Source organism: Apteryx rowi, unplaced genomic scaffold (assembly GCF_003343035.1).
Source record: "Apteryx rowi isolate R43461 unplaced genomic scaffold, aptRow1 scaffold_190, whole genome shotgun sequence".
NCBI classification, from domain to species: domain Eukaryota; kingdom Metazoa; phylum Chordata; class Aves; order Apterygiformes; family Apterygidae; genus Apteryx; species Apteryx rowi.
The window spans coordinates 207643-231276 of NW_020448197.1; the positions used below are offsets into that span (position 1 = coordinate 207643).

General features: G+C 48.0%; 2 protein-coding genes across 4 annotated transcripts in view; one reads left to right on the forward strand and one right to left on the reverse strand.

Moving 5' to 3' along the window:
• The window catches only part of KDF1 (keratinocyte differentiation factor 1), a 15264-nt gene extending 2284 nt beyond the window's left edge, over positions 1-12980 (forward strand). The window contains exons 2-4 of one of the 2 annotated variants that reach the window (XM_026062618.1): positions 792-4137; positions 5053-5127; positions 5824-12980. In XM_026062618.1, the coding sequence (XP_025918403.1) occupies positions 3042-4137; positions 5053-5127; positions 5824-5906 (1254 nt within the window). In that variant the 5' untranslated portion in view covers positions 792-3041 and the 3' untranslated portion in view covers positions 5907-12980. Of the gene's footprint in view, positions 1-654; positions 4138-5052; positions 5128-5823 lie in introns of those variants that run through there. The other variant, XM_026062617.1, reaches the window with a different exon arrangement.
• A 489-nt stretch (positions 12981-13469) lies between these two features.
• NUDC (nuclear distribution C, dynein complex regulator) overlaps positions 13470-23634 on the reverse strand; it is a 10665-nt gene continuing 500 nt past the window's right edge. The window contains exons 2-9 of one of the 2 annotated variants that reach the window (XM_026062620.1): positions 22326-22403; positions 19265-19468; positions 18716-18799; positions 18240-18353; positions 17574-17768; positions 16866-16949; positions 16427-16545; positions 13470-14616 (exon numbers count right to left, since the gene is read on the reverse strand). In XM_026062620.1, the coding sequence (XP_025918405.1) occupies positions 14565-14616; positions 16427-16545; positions 16866-16949; positions 17574-17768; positions 18240-18353; positions 18716-18799; positions 19265-19468; positions 22326-22403 (930 nt within the window). In that variant the 3' untranslated portion in view covers positions 13470-14564. The remainder of the gene's footprint in view (positions 14617-16426; positions 16546-16865; positions 16950-17573; positions 17769-18239; positions 18354-18715; positions 18800-19264; positions 19469-22325; positions 22404-23634) is intronic. The other variant, XM_026062621.1, reaches the window with a different exon arrangement.

The window sequence follows — 23634 nt, forward strand, 5'->3', positions numbered from 1 at the left end:
GCCCCGGGGCCTTCTCTGCCCCCTCCCCGGTTGGCCGGGGGGGCTGGCTGGGCCCGGCCCCTGCTCTTTGGCTTTCTAGGCCCGAAAAGCCGCGGGGGGAGCACTGGTGGCGAGCCCGGTGCCGGGGACGCGCGTGCCCCTCGCGGCGGGGTCAGCGGGGCGCGGGCTGTCGCCCCCCTCCCGCGTCTACCGGCTTCGGCCTCTCTGAGAACCGGCCCGTCGGCCGGGGTCTGGGGGCAGCGGGGCCCTGTGCGGGTGGGTCGCCGCTCTCACCGCTTCGTTGGTCAAGGGGAACTTGCCAAATTTTGTTTCCCTGCGCTACGGCGGAGCCCTGGTTTTCGGCTAAAATCGGGGGGGCCTTTGGTGAGAGGCAGTTCCTTGGCCGGACCGTTCGTTTCCTAAACGGACAGGAGGGAGGAAGCGGGAGCGCAGCGGAGGGGCTTGGTCTGTGCCGTTCGGGGCCGGGGTCCCTGTCGCTGCCCGGGGTCAGCAGAGCAGTTAGGAGTCTGCGAGCCGCGATTGCAGAGCAGGTTCGGGCTCCCGGCAGCAGCCAGGCTGCCTAGAAAAGTGTAAAAGCCAGTGATCTTTCTGCATGTTTTGGAGAAGTCGTATCTATAAATGGTGAGAAAGGCATAAATCTTACCTCGTGAATTTAGGTACTCTGGCCCCTTTTTAACGTAATGCTTTGACTTCCCTAGCTTCTAAAAAACAGTGCTGATACGGTTATTGGCAAACCAGTGTGGCTTTATTAAGATTTGCAACTGAATTTAGCTTTTTAAAATCTTTCAAAGGAAATCCTGTCCTCTGAACAATGAAGATCTTAGACCCTGGGTAACTCTTAGATGCGCAAACTCTACGTGAATCTCCACATCGCTCCTCTGAAACAGATGCTGAAGTTCTTTAGAAGGATCTTCTTGATTCAGACAAAGTGCCTGCGTGAGAGCAAAGCAAGCTCCCAACTATATTGTAAGTATTAGCTTGGCCTGTGAATTTTAGCCCAAGTTTCTGTGTGTGGCTGTGTTAAGCGGCTGGCTGTGTGTTTTGGTCTAGTCTTTTGCTTGCGCCAGGACGAACCTGCTGAATCCCTGAGCTGTGTTTTGTATGCGCTTGCTGAGAACTTTTCAGACGCGTGATCTGGTAGTCCAAGAAACGTGTGCTGCGATTCGAAGGGGGGGAGCGCAGCGTTTGAAGCTGGAGGTGTATGTTACGCCTGATGCTGCTGGAGTTTTCTGCAGTGTTGGGCAAGTTGTTTAATCTCTGTGCCAGCAAGTCTGTTTCTGTAGAACAGAGATAATATTCTCCCCTATATCAAAGATGCTTTGAAATTTCAGGATAATAATTGCTATATAAATGACTGTTCATGGGCAATGCATACGTTGGATCTCTTGATGAGACCTCAGTATTACAGCAAGCATCCTAGGAAGGAGTTCTGTGCGTAGATTGGCTCAAATGTGGTTGTTTTTAATTTTTATTTTTGACTGCATTAAAAAATGACAAAGCTGAGGAAAAAACCTGCTGTTCTGATGTGAAAGCAATCAAAACTTTCAGCTGATGCTGTTTTCTGAGAGCTCTGTCTGCTCAGTACTTAGAGGAATTGGAGCGTCTGGGGGTTTTATATTTAACGTATCGTCCAGGAATGTGCAAAGGAAACTCTTGGGACATGTGCTACTTATAAATTTTATAAGCTAATGGAGCTGAAATGTTCCTGGAGAGCAGTGGTGTGATATAACCGCCTGTGGAGCATTTTCAGTCTGTCTGCTTCTTTGTGGGGGCAAGGCTTTAAGAAAAATGGCAGTGCTCTAGCGAGGTAGGACAGATTTGAGGTGCCCTGTAGAAAGTATATACTAGAGCAGCAGGGACAGTCCAAAAACACTACGCTACGGCTGGGCTCTCACTGCTTATGATTTTTCCTAATTGGTATTAGAAAGGATCTCTCAGGGGTGAAAGCAGTGTTAGCCAAGAAGCTTAGAAACTATGGACAATTTAGGAGCCCATCATTGACCGGGATGAAAGCAAAAGTAGAGTCTGATAGCCTTGACCTGACTTCCCTAGCTGTTGCCCAGTGCTGAGCTGTCTTTATAGTAGGGAGATTTAATGTGCCAAACTCTGTTAGATCTGTGCAGCTACATGGTGATAATAGTACCCTGTAAAAATAGCTTACTCCTGTGTCCAGGCCTCGGGTAATTGTATTAGTATAGCGGCAATGAAAAAAACGGTTGAGTAGGTAGTCTGGTAGGTGATTTCTGCGTTAGGGCCTTGTAAAAGTTTTGCTCCCGTGAGGCGTGATTTGAGATTGATTTCTCAACTGTATCTTTCTTTTAATCCAGATGAAGACATCGTTCTTTAACATAACACAGCCTTAGCATGGCTGGCAAAATCTTCAGCGTTAGTAGCGCTGTCATTGCTAAATCCTCTAAATTTGAATAACATCGTATAATCTGGAGTCTGAATTGGCAACTTGCATAACGATTGATTGCTTGTCATCTCCTCTTAGGCATGATGTGTTTTGAAATAGATAAGTGTTGTTAGAGCCCAGCTTAATCCCAAAGAATGCAAGACACAGGGGAAGTTGTTTAAAAAAAGATACTTTCCCTTTAGAGCCTGTGAGCCAGCCGGCTCCACCTACAGCTGTGTTGCTCATTTATTGCCTTTGGAACAACGGCTCTGGAGCCTGACTCTTCTTCCAGCTGTGTTCAGAAAAACTCTTCTGAAGGTTACAGAGATTTTGATGTCTTAAAAGTTGCCCTTTTGAAACATCTCTTCTGATTCAAGCATCTTCTGTAAGGAAGCAGCAAAGCTATAGTAGTCAGAGAACTCTTAAATGCAGACAAATATCCCTGTCTATGTGACAAATGAGAACAGCATGAGCCCTAATGCAAAATATTACTGTAAATAATTGAAATGTTGAATTTGAGAATCACTGAATTTGAGTGTTGGGACCTTCTCCCCCTCTGTCGATCAACAGCTTGCTAGGGTTTGACTGGCAACAAATGCTTTGTTTGACTTGAGACCTTGTTCTTCAGGTGCCTGAGCGGTGAGCCATGCTGGGCCGGAAAACAGGACTCCCCCAAAACCTAAACAGCCATCACCGGATGAACCAGTCCTACCAGGAGGCTGTGCCCCTGCGGAGCAGACCATCCAAGGAAAGTGATGTCAGTCTGGAGGTGTTCAGTGGCTCTACGCCTGAAATCAAACAGAGCCGCAGCAGAGCCCAGCAAATGCGGGACAGGAAAGGTCGCAAAGCTGACCTCAAAGACTCTAACGGGAGAGAGGCAGAAACAATTACCTTTATCTCTGGTACAGCAGAGGCTCCCCAAACCCAGAGCTTATGCTGTTCCTCTCTGTCTCAGGCCTGGAACACATACAAGGCTGTTTTCTGTTGTATAGTGACCTGTGGGGGCTGCTTTCAGGACTGCAGTGTCTGTATCACCTATCCAGGGCCTGCTGAGACCTCCACTGATGATGGAAAGAACGGAGATTATAATGGGCGACTGCCAAACAGCCCCGCCAACATCTCTCCCACTGAGAAGAATGGGAACCAGATCAAAAAGACCAGCATGGGTAGCAGTTTCAGTTACCCAGATGTGAAACTAAAGGGCATTCCTGTCTATCAAAACAGGAGCCCCAGTCACCATCTGGATTCAGATTCATGCTGCAAAGAGCTGCTGCCAGATAAGCCCTTAAGGAATAGCATAGAAAAGCCACCACTCCCCAGCAGCCACCGGAGTTCAGAGGAGTATTACTCATTTCACGAGTCCGACCTGGACATCAGCGAGCTGAACGGCTCCATGTCCAGCAGGGAGATTGACGTCCTGATCTTCAAGAAACTCACGGAGCTCTTCAGTGTCCACCAGATTGATGAGCTGGCCAAGTGCACATCAGACACGGTCTTCCTGGAGAAGACCAACAAGATCTCGGACCTCATCAATAGCATAACTCAGGACTACAACCTGGATGAGCAGGATGCTGAATGCAGGCTGGTCCGAGGCATCATACGCATCAGCACCCGGAAAAGTAGGGTCCGGCCCCATATTTCTATCCCAGCCAGCCAGAGCCACGAGGAGAAGTCCAGCAGAGGCAACCCACCGGACAGCGGTAATGAAACCATGCTGGAGTCCATGGTCATCAGCCAAGATGGTATGTGCAGGTTCCTTGGTGTTACAGCTTCAATATGATAGGTATCAAAGCCATAGAGATGTGGGTGCTTGTAGTTGGCAATGGAGTGGGGTTGAAAACTGATCTCTGTCTTCAGGCTGAGCTTATTTTTCTGCGATGTGCGAATGGAGATGGCTTGCTTATTACTGGAGACCTGCTTCTCATCAGTCATTGCATCGTGGCTTTCTTGATACTATCTTTACTGTCAGTGAAGCTTGCACTGAGTAATACAAGGGCTTATTCTGCTGCTTCTGTGATAATTCTGGCTCTCCTCCTCACCTCCAAGCTAGGTAGAGAGACCATGAGTCAAGCTTAACTGGTATGACCAGACAAGCTGGCTAGTGCCAGAGGATGTCCAGTTACTAAGCTGGCTCTCTTCCCCATGCTTTACCAATGTTCTTTGCTAATGCCACCCTTAGACTATCGTGACGGAGCCCTTTCAGAGCTGAGATTCTCCTGCTCACTGGCGTGAGGAGAAGCCAGTATGCATCTGTGCAGAGAGGAGCTGTTTCCACAGCGTGAGTGCTTGATGCCTGGAGTAGCCTGAATCTACTGACCTCCAGAATAGCTTGCAAGAGAGTCTGTGGTAGAAGGATCTTGAAAAGCTCACCGTGGGGGCAAGGAGATATCCAGGAATAACAAAGGAAGCTGGCTGGCTCTTGTCCTTCCCAGTTTAGCAGTAGGGTTGCTGTGCCCTCCTTGTATTTAAGGGCTATAAAGCTCAGATTACCAAGACAATGGTGGAAGCAATCTGAAGAATACCACGCTACCTCTCCTATTACCCAAGGGTGGTGCCTTCTGAGGGAGAGCCCTATACATCTCCTGACAGGTACCTTTACTCTTGAGTCATAGCTGCCCATCCTTTCCTGTATCAGGCCTTCTTGCTTTTCTTTCCAGACTTGGCTGTGCAAATATCGGAGGAAACGCCAGCAGATGTGATAGCCAGGAATATGAGGCGGCATAGCAGTGCAGGTAACGTACCTGTCTGTGGGTCTTAGCTGCAGAGGCATCGCTGAGGAGGGCATCTAGCAGGAATGAGGGGAATGCCCAGGCTTCCCATATGGGAAGCTCGGTTTTCACCATCTGCAAAGGCTGATCCAACATCTGGCTCTTGGGTTATTGTAAGGTGCATAGCTCTACTGAGCTTCAGGAATGAAGGGGGCCCAGAAGGTTGGGGTCTGCCCACACAGGTTTGTCCTTGGGAAGGAGAATGAAACTGAGGTATGGAGTGCTCGCTCTGTGCACAGTGCTTGGCCTGAGAGCTTTCAGTCTCCAGATACCCTGACAAAGTTTGAGGGAAGGCAGGTTATATTTGGGATGCAACCAGCTTCGGTCACAGCTGGGTTATCCTGGGAATGAAGGGAAACGTACTAAAGGGAAGCAGGAGGAGAGACTGAATGGCCGTCCCCTGAGCTCTGATCCTCACTGTGTTTCATGCTCCACTCCAAAGAGCTGCCCAGGGCTAAAAGACAAGTTTTCTCCTGCATAAAAACAGGAAGGTGGCTACAATACAGGCAGGGTTGTTCCCTGCCTGTGGGCTTTGTGTGGCTTTCTCCTCCCTCATGATACACAAAGGCCTTTGTGGCAGCTACTTGCTTAACATCCAGGCGCTTGGCTGCTACAGTTCACATTGTCTGATGTCACCTTCTCTTCTCTTTCCTCTCCAAGGATCTCCAACGAGCAGAGATTCCTCTTTCCAAGACACAGAGACTGACTCATCTGGGGCACCTCTGCTTCAGGTGTATTGTTAAGGAAAAGGACGGAAGTAGCAGGCAGGCGCTACAAGGCCTTGCAGCAATCCGATTTCTACCCTTTCAGTACAGAGCATGCTAGGCCACTATTTTTTTTTTTCCAGTCTGCTCTTATCCTTTGTTGAAGCCATTCTTCTCCTCTTCTCTGAGTTGCATTGGTTTTTTTGGACAATATCGAACATCATGGAAATGAACTGTGGATCTAATGAGCTTGGAAGGTGGACTGTCTGCCCTGGGAGGAGAAGATGAACAAGGAAGTACTGGATTTTATTTCCATTTTTGGCATTTAGCTTCAACGACCTCAGTGGCCCAGCTCTTTCCCTGCTTTGAGAATCTGCTGTACAGTTTTTGCTTTTTGGCATTGCATAAGTTAACTTGGGGAGTGAATAATCATGTGGTGTCTCTGTTTGTCACAACCCTGAGGTGAAAGCCAAGGTATTAGCAGCACCCTGCTCTCTAGGCGCCCAGATCGCTACTTAAAATTGCTGGCTTTGTGGTCCCAGAAATGTAAGTCCTCTATCCATGGTATTTACAGTAGCTGGATATGCCATCTTCCTGCTGACCTTTAGTGGTGTCATCTCCTGCTACCTTGGAAGGAGAAGGTTCAGTTAATGCAGTTCATTTAATCTTTGGCCTCTTGGCATGTCTCCTACGATAGTCAATCAGTGCCAGTTCCAGGGGGGACGAAGTGCCTGGACTGCTACCCAGCTCTTGTCTCCCAGTTACCAAACAGACCATGGAGATCAGCTTTGCGGTCGCTGCCAATCTGATGTGAACTACCAGCACGAGGTGTTAGAAAATTGCAAGTGTTGATCTGTGGCTTGCACGCCAGTCAGCTCTTTCTCACTCCTCTGCCAGGCCCTCCGCGTTTCCCCCTTGTGCTTGATTTCCCACTGACTGCTGGGGAGAGCCTTGAGCTTGGGTTGTGGCAGGTGAGTGGAATAAATGGTTCATTTTTTTTTTTTTGTAATTATGAACTGGGCTGTTTGACCACTCTGCTAGAAACTCCCTGAGAAGGTGTTTGCTCGGAAAGGAAAGCCTCCCTGTGAAAGCGTCTCCAAAGCGTCTGCGACGAACTGCTCGCTCCTGCCTTTCCCCTGTGGGAACTCAATGCCTTCTTCCCTTTGCTCTCCTTTAACAGCCAGTAACAAGCACGAGATGTGATATTGCTATCCTGAAGGCTCGAAGCCAGACGACCTTGAGGGCTGCAGCAGGAGGAAGCCCTACCTTACTGGTGTTGCCACTTGCTTGTTTATCAGAAAGTAAACATGTGAAGCCATGGAACTTGTTTATACATTCAGGTGCCCTTGTACATGAACAGAAAATGGGTAGCTGAATTCACCAGCAATGGAATAAACGCACCCAGTGTTTTGGGGGAGAGGGAAGCCAAAATAGGTCCCGTGCTTTGGTGTAGACCCTATTTTTATGCCTTAATGAAATTGAAATGTGCCTCAATTGAACTGAAATGTGCCTTTAGTTCATAGCCTGTGTTTACTCTTCAAAAGGTTGGGTAGGGGGGAAACGGATTTAATTCCTCGCGTAAGCAGTCAAGCTTATTTAACTGGCCAAAGCACTTTGAACCCTACAGTTTTTGTTAGTCTCTGGTTTTGCAAACTGCTCACATTTCAGAGCATGCTTTTATAAATCATGGACATCACCAAGACCACACCTTGAGACAGTGACGAGAGAGATACTGAAAATGAAGGGGTGACTGCGGCTTTGATTTGGGTTCCTCCTCTCCCTGCTTTGTGTTTAAAGCTGTTGATTTGTGGAAAAGCCGTGTTTATGCGAGGAAGAGACCCAAAGCGAGGCCAGCCTGGGATTCCCAGACTGGCTGTATTTGGTGACCTCCTTCCAAATGCTACATTTACTGATGGTCCCGTTTGACTTCCTGCTTCTGAATGTATTTGTAAATCCATATTTGGACAAGTTTACTTAAACCTGTGCACTGAGGCATCAGCGTGGGTCACACTGACACGCAGCTATGCAGTCTGTGCAGTGGAGCTTTGGAGACAAGGGGAGAGGAGGGACTTTGCAGAGAGCTGCCAATAGCCATTACAGGTGAAATAGCACATTGCTTTTTGTATAGTCTGTGTACTAAGAGTGAATGTGTGTGGATTAAGCTTGCAAAAAAGAAAGAAAGAAAAGAAATCAAAAATTCACCGAGTGGAAGACTGTCAGCCTGCTGGTCCTGGAAGCTGGTGCACCTGTGGTGTCTTATGGGATTCTTTTGCACTCCTTAACATCTGATTCGGTCTTTTTTATAAAGCGAAAGATGTGCTCCTTACCTGTGCTGTGTGTCTTTACATTCCTGCCTGGAGCAGATCTGTGAGAGCATCCCTCTGCCGAGGGAGTCCAGGCCAGGAGGGGAGGGTGTGCGGGGGAGACTGATCTCTGCCTTTCCAGCAGCAGACAGCAGCACGTGGATGAAAATCTTCCTGTCTGTTTGGCAAAGCTGCCTGTCTGGGGCACGGAGAAGCTGGCTGCAAATCAAGGAGCCTCTGGGGAGGTGCCTGTTTGCATGCAGGGAAGTGTGGACCTTCCCTGAGGGGTGATGCTGGAACTGAAGGCCAGAAAAACAGAACCTGGGGGGAAGAGTTTCCAACTAGTTCCCTGTGGCGTCTACGCGTCTCGCTAGAAAATGCAACCCAATGCACTTGTGTTCCTTGTAATCACCCTGGAGCAGCCGCTGTTCTTAACAGAGGGGCAGGATCTGCTTGGCGGGGATGAGGAAGGAGGCTAGGTTAGTCTCATGCTTGCCTGACCCTCTGACTTGAAGGACCAGTTTTGCACTTTCTAATTCAGGTTTAAAAAAAACCTCAGCAGATAATCTGCAAAGCTCCATTCCCTGCAGCTGACCTTCCCTTGCCCTCCCTGATGGAGAAAGGCAGGGAGATAGTTTCAGCTTGCGTTTTCCCCGGCAAGGACATGGGTGCTGTCGGAGTGACCATTGCCCCTGCAAGAGAACAGGGTGCACGGTGTGAAGCGTTGGCGCCAAACCCCTCTTTTTCCTTTGTAAAGCGAGGTCCATTAGAGAGCATGATTCTTGCCTAGTCTCTGCAGACTGGCGGAAGTTGGGCTCTTCCCGTGTGTGGTCCTCTGCCTCTTCTGCCCCAGTTTCCCTGAACGAAGGCTGCAGTTCAAGCTGACTGACTGCCCTTCGCCAGCGGGCAGCCTCTGCTGCAGTCACGGAGGAGACGCGTTTCCCGGAAGGAACTGAAACCCTTGAACAGGTAAGCAAGCGCTGCCTGCTCTCGGCTGGAAAGGGTCTGCCGGAGAGGATATTTTGCAACCAGAGCCCTAGGACCAGTCTGTTGGTAAACAGAGCCATCTTCACTGTCCCCACCTGCTCCTAAGCTGCCTTGCTAGTTCCTCCTGCAAGTCTGAGCCACGCTTTTCCGCTCGGTGCCTGCCCAGTTGCTATCTGAATTTCACCAGAGCTCTTCCTGGAAGAGATTAGTCTTCCCTCACCGCTAATTCAAACAGTTCGAATGGCCCAGAGTGGCTGTTAATAATATACATCATCACTTCTATTTTCCTTGGGCCCATTTAATACTCAGGAGAAGGCTGTTTCTAAAGCCTTGGATCCGACCACTGTTCAGTGCGGCTCTGCCTGCCGGGTTCTGCGCATACACAGCGCGAGAGCTCATTCCCTGCCCCAAAGCACTGTTTTCTCACTAGCTGGCTTGTTTAAAACTACCTCGGCTCAATGTGTAGCTTATGCTGCTGTAAGATTGTTGCAATTTCTGTAAATGTTTGAAAACTTTGTATTTAGAACTGTGATCTCGCAGTTGATCTCTCTCTGCTTTGAGTTTCACGTTCAGTAACTCTCGTTCTTGCTCTTAAGGGTTACTTTGCTGCATCTATCACAGTTTTCCTCACTCACACCTCCACAGGGTTTTTTTGTCTGCTGAAAGTCATGTTTGCTGTCAATCAAGCTGTCTTGGCTGTTACTGTGGTGGGTTTTGCTCTGAGCTTTTGTGTCGAGTGGGCTGTTGAGTGATCTGCAGAGAGACTGGGTTGCCAAGGCAGAGATCTTACAAATGAGAGCCCTTCAGCCAGCTGAGCGCAGCTTCGGGAGAGGGTGAGCGGCTCGTTTTGCACACACACTTCCTTTTGGGAGCCTGACTCAGCACCTTCGTTTCCCTGAAGACTTTGATTTGTTTTGGGCTTGGTTTTGCCAGAAGTCTCCAGAGTCATAGCATGCACATGTCCTTGCCATGCTGTAAAAGTGGTGCTCTTTAGTACAGTGAGGCCCGATCGGGTGCCTTTGGTAGGATCCAACACACTGTATGGTCTGATTCGCTTGACTGTCACTGGTTTCTTAGTTTGGGGGTTTAGAAAGATCAGTAACTCTGATTGATTGATAGGAAAAGATGCATACCATATGTTTTGAATGTTAAAGAAAGTCATCTGCCCTATCCAAACCTTGAACTGCTGAATGATTTATTTTAGTGTGGCTTAGAAGTTAGAAAACAGATGGATTTACCCTAAATTCTTTTACAGCCTGGTCCTTAGAAGCTTGCAGCAGTAGCAGAGGAGCTATGGCTTCTCTTCAAAGTAAGCAGTAATGTTAAACATCAGGTACCTCTGTTTCCTTCTTTGGGCTTTTGCTATTTCAGTGCTTTTCTCAAAGCAGTCCTGCAGCCTAGGCCATTTCCCAAATGATCTGAGCTGCAGTATTTATTAATAAAAGCTAAGCCAAAGTCTGGTGTTAGATCAGGGGAAGCTTTGAAGCATGGGGAAGCCCTCTGCAGACCCTGCTTGCCTTTGAGGCTTTGTTTTTGAAAGCCCTGAGAAGGGGGAGTTGAGTTTTCTTAGGAGAGGTGCGAATGCCCCTTTCAAGGGCCACCTCCGCAAGGCCCCGTGGCACCGCGGGGACCCCAGCAGCGCTTGGGGAGCCCGGGGCCTCTCCCTCAGCTCTAACCCTCCTGTTGCAGCTCCGAGCCGTGGGGGAAGTGGCACTAACTGTGCCCCCTTCCCCAGCCTGGCTGCTCGCTGCGGTACGGAGTTGCCTTGCTTGGGGGTGATCTCTGGAGCCAGCACCCACGGCTCCCTCGCACTGACTGTGCTTTAGGTGAGACCTGCTGCACCCAGGCGGCGGCGAAGACCTCTGGGGTGTGCTGGCAGCCTCTGCTCCGGAGGGTGGCAGCACTGGAACAGCTTCTCCAGGTAATTTGAAACAGATGCGGAAAGGCGAAGGGACCTTCATCTCATAGCACCCTAGTTCAGAGCCCTGCTCTGGCTGTCAGGGCTTGGGCAGGGGGGCATTTGCTAGGAATCGAGACACGGAGGCTTTTGTAAGACTTGGCTCCCGATGTCCCTTGTGGTATCCAGAGTTTCCCTGCCTTAACCACAGAGAAGAAGGCCACAGATTGCGGTCATGCTGAGTGAGGGTATTTGCAATTTGTAAGTCACTTTTGCAGCAGCTGGGACCAGAACTGTGCTACCCTTGTGTAGTTTGTTCCAGGAGGAAGCTGCCTTTTGGAAGCAAAAGGGTGGGTTTGGTTCAGCTCGGCCCAGAGAAAGTCAATGACAGCTGGGTAGTTTGCACAGGACAAGGCCGGCAGGAGAAACACCTTCTGTTCCGCTGGCTGGAAGGGTTGAAGTCCAGGGTAGTGCTCAGGTCAACTGCAGTTCACAAACACAGCCCAGGACATTCACCTGGCTTACAGGTGAGAGCTGAAATCATGGCCCAGTTCTCCCAGGAGGGGTTGGTTGGTTGGGTTTTTTTCTTTACTTGTTTGAAAGACTCCTTCTCCCCTGCAAAAATCCCCCCCAGCTTCCTCTAGGGTTCCTGCCACTGCCTTTTCTCTGTCTTCTCTTAGCCTGCTCAGCTGCTGCTACCCAACGTGCAGTCCAGGGCCCATCACCCACAGCCCCCTGCAAGTGAAGCCAACAAGAACGCAGACTCAAGCCAGCCTGAACTGGAAAACTTGGGAATTTCAAAGTCACAGTTACACCAACCGCTGCTGTATGCTCACACGTGCCAAGATCCTGCAGGGCAGGGGGCAAGAACAGCTGTAGAGATTTTGGTTTGGGAGTCACCTCATCAAAACTCGAGGCAGCTCTGTGTTTCCAACAGGCAGCATCGCTCTGTGTAGCAGTGAGTTGGGATTCAAGCGGCTAATCCCATGCCTTCTGCCGTTGCAAACGGCCCTGGCTGGGGCCTGCATCACCGGATCCCAGATCCAGGCAGCCACTGGTGATCTGCCTTTAGATTTGGCCTGAGCTTTTGCTTGATCAGGCCGGACTCAGGGTTCCCAGTGTTGGTTAGACGGGGTGAGGTGGTAAGCGGGAAGTAACAAAGCTACAGTTTGGGCTTTGGGTGGTGCCATAAACTGTGCAGGTTTACGACCCGTCCCTGTTTGCTGCCCTGGTGCCTGTCTGTGCTTGCTCCTTAGGAGGGGCTGGCGGCCGGATGCAGATCCCGCTGCAGGTGCAGAGCCCAACCCCGTCTCTCCTGCTGTTCCACCAACTCCAGGGAGCACTGGAGCTGCACGCCGTGGCCTCCCCTCTCCAGTGCGCAGCTGAGGAGGGGGAAAGGCTTGCCCCATCCCCAGAACAGCTTGGGCACCCCGCTCCTGCTCACGCGCCCCGGTGGGTAAGAGCAGACTTGAGCAGGTATACTCACTCCAGGCCTAAGCGCAGAAGCAGCCAACACACAATCTGGCTTTTTTACAGTAACGTGAGACCCTCTACTGTTTTATCAGTGCCAAAGCACAGAAGGGCAAATGCACACCTGTAAGATCAACCGTAAGATTAGCAGGCGGGAAGAACCAGAGCAGAGCTCCTCTCAGACCCCTGCTACAACCCGCCCCCAGGCAGCGAGCTGCAAAGCACAGCAGCCCAACGGCAGCTGCCCAGACCTGGGGCCATGCACACCCCCAAGGCCACTGCTCAACTGGGTGGCTGCTGCTTTTTGACCCAGAGAGCCTGTAAAACGGGGAGACTAAATGCAAAGCGTGTCCTACAACTCAAAAATAAAAACAAACAAGTGAGGTGCACTGCCAGGATGGACTTTGCCCAAGGAGGTTTTTCAGCTGTTTATGCCCACTCCCTCTGGTAGGAGATGGAAATATCTTGGGGGGGGGGGGGCAGGGGGGCAGAGGTGAGAACTAAGCACAGCAACAGGATTTTGGGGTAGCCTGCGAAGGACTGATGGGAGCCCAGGCTTTCAGGACCCATCGGATACAGAATCTTTTCCTTATTAGCTTGTCATAAAGCAAGGTGGCTTCCTCAGTGGAGTCACACGCTGCTAAGTGGAGAGCGGAGCCTGGAGTGACGGACCTTGGTCATCACAGACAAAGTGTGTGAGCCGGGTCTGAAATTAGTCAGCACTTCTGAGCAAGAGACACTCAGCTCTAGCTGCCCCTCCTTAGCTGGGGAGCATTCGGTCACAGCAGGCAGCCCAAGAGGTCTTTACCAGCAGCTGTAGCGTGCAGCCCCAGCCCCTGCCAGGCAGGCTCCCTAGGCACTGCCATTATCCCCTTCCAGGTCACATCCAAGCCTGCGCAGGCCGCTTGGATCTCTTCTGCAGGAGAAATCACACGCTCTACCTGGAAATATGCCACTTTTTTCTTTATGTTGCACTGCAGTTTTAACAAAGATACGAACATGCAGAGTAATGCCACTCATCAGCAGGAGCTCTGAGAACGCAGTGATGCCTGTCAGTGGTCAGCAGGGAGAGAGGCTCTTGGAAAAGAGGCAGGAGACACACTCCCAGCAAGAACAGCACCCCTCAAAGACCCCCCCTTCCCCCACACCCTGTCCTTGACCACAGGCTTTCCAGCCCTCCCTTTCCATAGGGCAGCAGGTCAACCTCTCCAGCCATGATAGCAGACACTGCCAAGAGCCCTGCAGAGCTTAATCTGTTCCACTTTGGAAAGTACAGCAGCAGCAAAGGAGGAAGGCACCTGAGTGCAGTTCAGCTGCTAAACCCTCTGTTTGAATGTGATTTAACCTTGAATCCATTACACATGAGAACAGGGGAACCAGTTTTACATTTCCCCATTCAGTTTCTGGAAAGTAGTATGATGCCCTCTGCTACATGAAGCAGACTGGTTCAGAGCAGGAGCAGTGTCTTTCTTTCTCTACTGCAATAGCTGGTTCTTACTAGCATGTTTCCTTTCCAAGGCCCAAGGAGGCAGAAGCAGAGTGATGGGCTAAGTACCCTTTACAAAATAAGCAGGATCTGTTTTCACAGGAGAGCAGGAAAGTCAAGGGGGAAGGGAGTAAAACCCAAGAGTACCTCCTGCCAGAACCAAAATGGTTAAGAGTGGATTAACAGCTCTGAAGACTCAGGAAATTAAGCTAAGCAATATATTAAGGATATGTCCCAAAACCTCTTAAGTCTGGCTCTTGTAGACCTAACACCCTTTTTTTGCTGCTGTAGCCCCTCCTTCTCCCCTAACTGCCGTACGGGAAGTGTTACAGATGGCTCCAACTGATGCGCTGCTGCAGGCCAATTCTGTGGCCTTGCATTCTGCTCAACACAGGACAACAGAGGACAACTTCACAAAGCTGCCTCCACAGCAAGCTCAGGTGGGGATGCTGGAAGTGTTTACTTGCCCAAGGTAAGGGATCCCTACATATCCTGCAATACAAATCCTGCCCCATTCAATGGGCTGACTGAAAGAGGGGGGAGAAGGGGAGGGCTCAGTTGAATTTAGCCTTTGAAAAGTCCATTTCTGGATGCTGTTCCATGAACCTGCAAAGAAAACAAAAACAGGAGCTTGGGTATGAGCCAGCAGTAGCCACAAAACAGCTCTGTTTAGAGACACACAGTGCTTGAGCTTGGTGCCCCCCTCAACCCCATTCAAGTCAGTCCCTACAGCCTTCTCACGTTCTGCTTTCCAGATGCGAGGCTGCCTTCTCCCAGGGGAGATAGAGGTAATGCATCCTTAGTTCCTGTGCTATCGAGCTGGGCTTTGCTTCCCTTCCCACCCTCCACAGCAGGGACTGTTTTGCTGAGCTCCTCGGAACAGATTCCCCCTACTACAAATGCTTTTTCCCCATGTCAGTGGTATCAGCAGTCCTACCAGACATCAAGGCCAGCAAGTGCAGGCACGTGAATTATTAATTATCAGATGCACACCCTTTAACTGCTACCTGTCGGACAGACACGTAGCAGCTACGACACTGATTGCAGGGCAGAGGAGATTATGACTTAAGCTTAAACATGTTACCTTAAACTTACTGGAGACATGGGGAATGTCTCCAAAGCTGTGATAGTGAAAACTAATGAAGGAAGTGACCAGAGAAATCAGATTCCCTGATTTAGGATTAGATACAACCTGATTTCAAATGAACCGCAATCCCAGCAGATATGACTATTTGAACTCTGGTTGCCACATCAGAAAGTTCTGAGAACAACACACTGCGCTTGCGAGTGATTTGTGCATGCAGAAGCCCCTGCCTTCCTCCTCTGCCCTGCAGTTCATCAAGGGATACAACACCTAATCCTGGGGGGGGTGCACACATGGCATGGTTTCCCCTGAAATGCCACCATGGCATTCCACTTTCCATTTCCATGGAAATATGCACTGCGAGAATAGCGTCCTTGTTTAGCAGCCAGGAGGGCTTCACTGGCAGAGATCAGGATTCAAACGGAAGTTGCTGGGAGTCCACTTTGGCCTGAACAAAGTCTAAAGTTTGTATCCGTTTTCTACTAGCCAACACAGACACCAAACTTAGAGAGTACTGAACGAGTGACCTTGCCAATGAGCTCTCCTGTACGTGCACTTCCCAGGAGGCAAGGACCACCTCCCATTCTGCTAACTCAACAGAAAGACACCGAGTAAGTGTGGTCATTGCTCTAAAACACTGTCTCGCCCTACCCTGAACTCAGCCCAAGACACTGCGTGTCAATCAAAGCAAAGCTTCTGCCAGTGCTGGTAAATCAAGGAAAAGAGGAGACAGGAGCAGGAGACAAGCCTGCTACACTAATCCTACTTCCAACCCTGAGATAAGATGTAGGTTTGCACTTACTGGGGAAGCTGCCTGACCCAGAGTTACCCCCACCCCTTCCCTCATGACCTTGGGAGCTCCATTGAGTAATTTCCCTGCCAAGGTGCATTTATGCCAAACAGGGCAATAAAAACATAAAAATGCTATTGGCTTGGAGACAGCTGTCTGATGGCAGGTGTGTGGGGAGGGGAGATAATCTGGGCTACTAAGCAGAGGGAGATTAGAAGACAATCAAGACCATGTTAAAGTTCAGTCCAGATGGTACCTCCAGCCTCAAACATGCTTTCTGGACTTGAAATCAGCAGATTAAGAGAATGCTGAAGGTAGGCTGTTCCCAGAATTTCCCATTATGCTTTCTACCCCCACTGGCTTTTATAGACAGTAGTGGTTGGCCAATAATTCAATAACTATGTAACTGTAGACACAAAGACAGGTAGGACTCAAGGCCAAACCTGTTTCCTGTTCAGTTGCATTTCACATATTTGTGTGAAGGAAGAAGGGCAGAGGGGTTTGGGAGAGCAAGTACCCACAAATTAATTAGGTTTACGCACTTTTTCAAAATGTCTTGCTTCTTCTGTTCATCAGACGTGGGGAGGCCCATGGATTTCTGTCGCTGATCATACATCATTTTCTCCACCATACTGCGAGTCTCACTATCCAGGTCTGACAACTGAAACCAAGGACTTTTATCAAAATTGGAATGACCTGGCTCAATCCATACACACGCTCTGCTTGCAGAGAACCTGCATACACCGAGGTTACACTATGCCACACACAGGCTCCAGACATACACATATAGACACTAATCTGTAGACTCAGCTGCACTCATTTGAAGCTTTGGGGGCATTTACATTATATGATAGATCATATGCAGCAGTACTCCCACTATTTTTTTTATGCTGGTAGAACAAAGAACTAAAAGCAGAATGTAAGCTGGGTTGAGCACATTTACGAGAAAGTTCTATTCAGTAAATCAGAGGGAATCCTTACCTTTGAGTTCTCTGGATTAATTTTCTTGGTGTTGATTTCTGGGTCTGTGGAGACTAGTTTGTTCCACCATTCCATCTTGTTGATCTGAAGGGATGAAGAAGCAAAAAATATTTTACTTTCTCTTGGCTTGCTCTAGGAATTTTGCTTCAGTCACAGTGAAAAGATGTTGGAATTAAACCTTGTTTGTCAGCTCTTTAACTGTCAGGACAAACTGAAAATAGATATGTTCTTTCATTCCTAACCACTTTAGGTAGCCTGAATTCCTACAACCAGCAGATCTGAGAACCTCTGTTTGGCATGGCATAAACAGGATTACAAACAGATCACCTGGAAAGGCCTTCAAAGAACACTAGCAGAAATAAGGTCTGTCCCTGGATTTTACCATTACTAACATCAAAACATGGCATTATTTCAATAAGGAGCAACTTTAAAATGACTGATTGCCCTCCAGCTTTTCCTGAACTACTGAGCAAGCCATCAGGTATCCTGGATTAGCATGAAGTTAGGCTGAAAACACAGGCAAACACACTGCAACACCCTGCTCCCAACAGCATCACTGACATTGTACCAAGGACTAACACAGTTCTTCCATTTCAGCTTACAAAGCTCATTGCTTTAAAGGGAAGCAATGATCCTTATTTCAGGATCCTTATTTCCCTACAGAAGTGGCAGACAAGCCTGAATCCTCCCTGATTCATTCTGTTATACCTTTTCCAGGTGCACAGTGACTGTTTTGCCATCCTCTATCAGCCAGGAGCTCTCCTCCACCTTCACTTCATTGAAAAGCTCTCCATCAATGACAGGCGAATGGCCCTTCAGGCCAACTTTGAGACGTCGTCTCTGGATGTCCACCATCACATCCTTCCCCTTCAACCGGAAGCTCACCTTGAAAGGGATGGCCAGCTGGACCAGAGAGAGATCAGATTTGAGGAGCAAAGCAGTGAAGTCACTCCTTACCCTCTTGCGCCGCTGTTCTAAGACTTACTGCCTTGGCTTCATGAGTGTGAGACAGAGCACAAAATAACTTTTCTCTGAGTAATGCATATGCAGGAGGTAAAAAGATATAAGCATAAGCTTGGCAACAGGACAGCCAATGTTCCTCAAAGGGACCATAAAAAGGTAAGCAGATTTTAATGTCTCATTTAAACATGACTAGTGTTTAGGCAAAGTTAGCTAAAGCTTCTGGGAATTCCATTCAGTTACCAAGCTCTCTCCCAGCAATTGAAATGCTGCTGGTAACTACTGCTAACAACCTTACATGGGCAACTGAGATATAGAGCTTGTTACGGAGCATCAGCTCCATTGTTCTTACCAGCACCTGCTTGTACTTCACAGCTAGAATTCCTCAGATCCTGGATCTAAGGCAACACTTACGTCCAGTTCTGAAAGGGTCTGTGTCCATCTGTAATTTGGAAGGTCAGCTCCATTGCCAGAATTGGGCTTAAGTTTTCCTTTATCCTTCTCATCTTCCTCCTCATCATCTGTTTCCTAAACAACCAATTGAAATGTAAAGAAAGAGACTTTTCAAAACTGCATATATCCTTCACTTGTAACAACAGTTCTAGATTTTTATGAGATTCTCAAGTCAGCTGCATGTATTTGATATTCACAAACTTAGTCCAAAATGAAAAGATCTCTGTTAAAACATGATTACAAAAGAAAAAAAAAAGTGTTGAAGCCTTTGGAAATGAGGTGTGTTATGACAAGGGCACAGCACAGAAGGCAAGATCATCTTCAGTGCATATTTTCAAAGACAGGCAGACAGGACATTCCCTCAGGCTCACAAGAGTTCTCACAGCTGTCCTGAAACGTTTCTCTCAGCTAAAATAAAGTCCTTAGATGAGCTTTACCTGTTTGTTGGACTCTGAAGACTCACTTTCATCCTCCGAGGATTTCACTGAGACACTGTTTATCTCTCCTTGTGCCTCTTTTTTCTGTTTAAAAAGAGAATGAACATGCTCAAATAGCGTCAGCACTCTGTGTTACTGATCTGACGCTAGGTGGCCTCAGCCTCTTCAGCTGAAACTACAGAAACAGGACACAGAACTACACCCAAGACTGACCGAACCCAGTGTTACAGGAAAGCCCTACTGCCAAGGGAGAACTCCCTTGGTCCTCACACACTTTGATCACCGTAGCAGAGGGCATTGCTATAATGAGATCGCTTGCTGAGGGCAGGAGGGCAAAGTGACTTATGGGAGAACCCATACGAAAATGCAATAGTTAGGCCTAAGTCAGATTAGAAACGCACTGACTGCTCCAGTCTGCTGGCCTGGACGCTGCAGAAGAACAAGTCTGAGCCATTTACACCACTCACTGCTACCCAAGCTGCGCACAGGCCAACTGAGAAGACAGCCCAGACCCAGATGGCACACGCACGCACCAAATGTTGCTCTCACCTGATCGATTTCTAGCTGCAGCCTTTCTGCTTCCTCATCCGTAAGCTCCTTAATCCTTGGCTCGTTAGCTTCCTGCTTTGTTTCCTTAGCAAGTTTAGCAGCTCTCTCTGCCTTTTCACGCCGTTCTGCCTCTTGGCGAGCCTTTTTTTCCTTCCGCTCCTTCTGAGCTAGCTTGTTGTGATGGTTGAAGGTATCTGTGATCAGCTGAAAAACAGGAACACGTAACAAAGGGTTTTAAAAATCACGTTTTCAAACCCAAACGAACCGTCAACTCCCTACTATTTACTGAGAAGCATGAGCACATTTGTTAGTCATAGTCTGTCGTGACTTTTCCCTTCATTTTCACCCAATTTTGATTGAAAAGCTGGGGGGGGGTCAAAATATTTAAATGTAACCCTACCTAGTAGGTCTTCATACAGGGAGCATATTTCCATGAACAACAAAAAAATAAAGATTCTCCATTTGTTCTGTACTTTGTGCAATCCCAGCAGGACCAGCAGTTGTCTAATTTAGCCATTTGACAGCAACCCAGCATGTCTAGGAAAGCTGGGGGCAAGGAGACATTGGACCCTAGTTTCTGTACCCACTTCTGGTTTAAGGTGATGTATTTCTTAATCTCTCTCCAAGAGTCGCAAGGCTTCAAAAACTCGTTTCAAAGCACTCTGAGCTCTCCAGAGGGAAGGCATCCAAGTTTGGTATGCTACTGCAGTAGCATGTTCTCCAGATGAAGTATAACAGACCTTTTCCACATCTGGGCTTTTCCCAGGCATGGGAGGGAGATTCTTCTCAAATTAATATTTAGATTACAAAATAAAACGAGGACGAGACCTTTGCCCTAAAGAGATATAAAGGTCCTTGAAATGTTGCTACTACTGCAACAGCAAATGGCAGGGAGCAGAAATAGCTAGGCATTACTTTAACACCACTGTCATGACTTACAGGAGAAACATTTGAAAAACTCATTGTACTATTTGGGAGCCAGTTCCTACATAAATCTTGACCCTAAAGATATCTCCAACATCTCATCTTGTTGTGACTATAAAAAGCAAAATCTCCAGGTCTCTGATGCAAACGGCTGCACTGCTCAGAGGGAAAGCTGAGTACGCAGGCAGGAAGCCAGAGCAATTACCCTGTGGTCGATAATGCCACCAGAACTGTGCAAAGCAGCACGTATAAGATCTAAGTTCTGCTCCACGAGACAATATAGACAGAAATCAAAGTGGAGCGAATTTTCAGACAAGGGTTTCAGGCACTGGCTTATATGTATCCCAGGAACTTTGGTGAGGAATCAGCACTTTTCCAAAGTAGTTCAGAGCAGCCAGGCCTCATGTAGTTTTGTAACCAACCACCAATTATTTCTGCTTTGCTTTTAAAAAGAAAAGCAAGATTTATTTACACAACTTGAGTCCAGCGTCTCCTAGGATACAGAAATCAAGACATGCATCTCCCAGCCTCTGTTCCGAACTGCAGGACAATCCACAGCGAGCAAAGCTATTCAACTTGCCCGAGTGTGTCAGTGTGCACACACTGCATTTCCCTCAACATGTTACATCACCCCCTCATTCTACACCAGGAAGGCTTCTGAAATGGCACCACATAAAGGATTATGCCTTTCCCACCCTCTCCTTTTTGTATCTCTTTGATACCAAAGGACAAGCAGGACAGGGGAGAATAACTTCTTCATTTTTTGTTGTGGTTACTATGGTGTCAGAGGCAAGTTAAGAGACTCTTTGTATTCAGCACCTTTTCAGAGGACCACAGAGCATTTTAACAGACACCACCCAAGGACACTAACACTTTTCTTTTACAGATAGCACAATAAGACATGGATTTGCAATGTTATTTCCCACAACAGTAGTCAGGACCCCCAACAGCATCTGTCAGTGCTAATCTCTGAAATTCTACTAAAACATAATGCTACTTAGGTTTTCATTCCCTAGGAGTACACAGTCCCCAGGAAATTTGGAAGATTTGCTCACTAGTCTAAGGAAAATAGCAGTAGGCTTCATCCCATTCTTACTTTGAAACCATCCACCTTCCTGTGCCTTCACTGCTTTAGTTTTTCCATTTTACAGACTAGACAGAGTATGTTATACACAGCATCAGCAATCATCTTTGCTAACATTCAACATGGCAGCAGTTCCTGCTTTGCTGTCTGGAAAGTTCCAGTAATCCAGAAAGTTCTTACCTAAGGCATGTATTCCAGCATTTTTCCTCAATCCTACACCACAAACCAAGCTGACTATAGGATCTAAAAGTATCAGACCCCCCAATTAATAACAGCTTCCTTGTAAGACCTGCTGTAATCACCCGCAGTTTGAAAGCCAGGAGGGCAGGTGAGGGGCATACAGTAAACACCCAGCACCTATACAACAGCGTCAAAGGAGTCAACATTCTGAAAGAAAGGGGAACTGTTGTTACGCTGGTAAGTACAAGCAAGAAAACTTCAGAAAATCTGGCTAATTGATGTTTGAATGCTCTGGTCCTTATTTCACTACAGTGAAACTAGTTAGTTTTACAGCCCTCAAGTTGGGTCAGGAATACCCACTAGATATCAGAGATATTCAGTTCTCTAAGGCCAAAAAGGCAGCCTCGACCCTCGGGCTTGCTCCCTGGCATGTTCAGTCCGTACAAATACTGCAGCACCGAGACAAAGGGGCAGCCGCATGTGCAGGGATGTGGACTTTGTAATTTTTCTGAGATGAACAAACAAGGTTACCCGGGGTTATCAATACTGCAGTGTCTGTCACCGTTAAGTCAGAGCGTCTGGCAGATTTGCTTTTCAAACAGGCCTTTGGCCAGAGCGTGGCAAAAACCTGCACCATTGGTATCATTCGAACAGGCAATCATGCCTCACCTCAGATAGGGGCAGCTTATTATTACCTTGTTTCAGGGATGTATTTCATCAGCATCACAGACTACTAATCCCCAGGTGCATTGGAAGGAATGCTCTGAGTTGTTCAGGAAGGGAAGTCTTAGCATGCAACAGACATGGTTAGTATGTAAGTTAGAAAATACAAAAGCTTGTGGGTTTTTTTGTTTTTTGGGGTTTTTTTTTTACCTTTTCTGCTACTCCATCTTCTCCGCCGGTGAAGAAATCAGTTTTACGCCTCAGGAAACTAAAGAATGTGTTCACAAGCTGGTTGAGGAAGCGTTGGGGGGAGGGGGTGTAAAGAGAAAAAAAAAAGAGCAGTGAGACCAGATCACTCCCAGCCATCTCCTGTCTCCTCAGCAGTCTTTATTCTTCTTTGTACTTCCTATCTATGCCTGTGTTAGGATATTAAAATCAAACCCATGACTGTTTCCCAGCAAAACAACTAAGGGCTTTTGTGGAGATCTAGCTTATGGATTCCCAATTTTCAGAAGAGGCATTTGTGTTTTACATGAAGAAAGGGTAAGTTCATTCTCAGGTCATCTTCCCCTGGAGATGCATCAACTTTGAAATCCCAAGCTGTTACGTAGACCCATCTGATGCTGGAACTTCAGGTATTTTTTAATAATACACATGCATGTATATATATACACACATATACCATAAATTCACTTCTTTGGTTGCCTAAACTCTTAGAGCTTGTAAACCCACCTTCCCCAGCTCTGTGCATTGTTTGCTTTTACAAAAAACTAACGTGTTTGCTACCCACTAACAGCCTAGAAGCAATGGACAGTGGTCTGTGCACTGCAAGACATGCGACAAGACAGAACTGCCTGTCAGGTATCGTTGATGAATCAGTAGTTATGAACTGGCATGCCAGAATACACCTGCAAGAAATGCATAGTCTCAGTGGATATGGTATGTCTTTCTTCTTTTCCAGGAATAACGTCTTTGTCAGTAGCTTCACCACAGTATGAAGAACTGTTATTATCTCCCCAGACCACATATGGGTGGGTGATATTCCCCAGCACTGTAGTAATCTAGTTCTTCTGCATGTCATCACCTAGACCCTCTGAGCAGTCTCCAGCAAGAGTCACATCAGAAAATGCGAGTGCAGAGAGTAACAGTAGTGCACCTACAGTGAGGAGGGGAACTGCATTCGTGCCTAGGCATACTTCTGCTTATTTTATGATTGCAGCCAACACACATCAGGTCTCACAGGGCAGCTCTCAGGCAGTCGTGCTGAGAAAATGTGACAAATCGGCTTGATCTTCCCCATGCAGTGTCTAGTTTCGTTGCAATATGGACAGGGATCTGCCTTTCTGCACATGTCTAGAGCCTTCAGCAAGTCCACGGTATTAACGACAGCGAATGCCCCACTCGTGGGAAGCTCCAGCTGCTCAGGGGTTCGGGGGGGATGAGACAGTCGCGGGAGGCGACAGGAAGCTGAGGTGCATGACTGGAGCCCCTCGGGCCCTCATTAGCACGGCGCTAATTA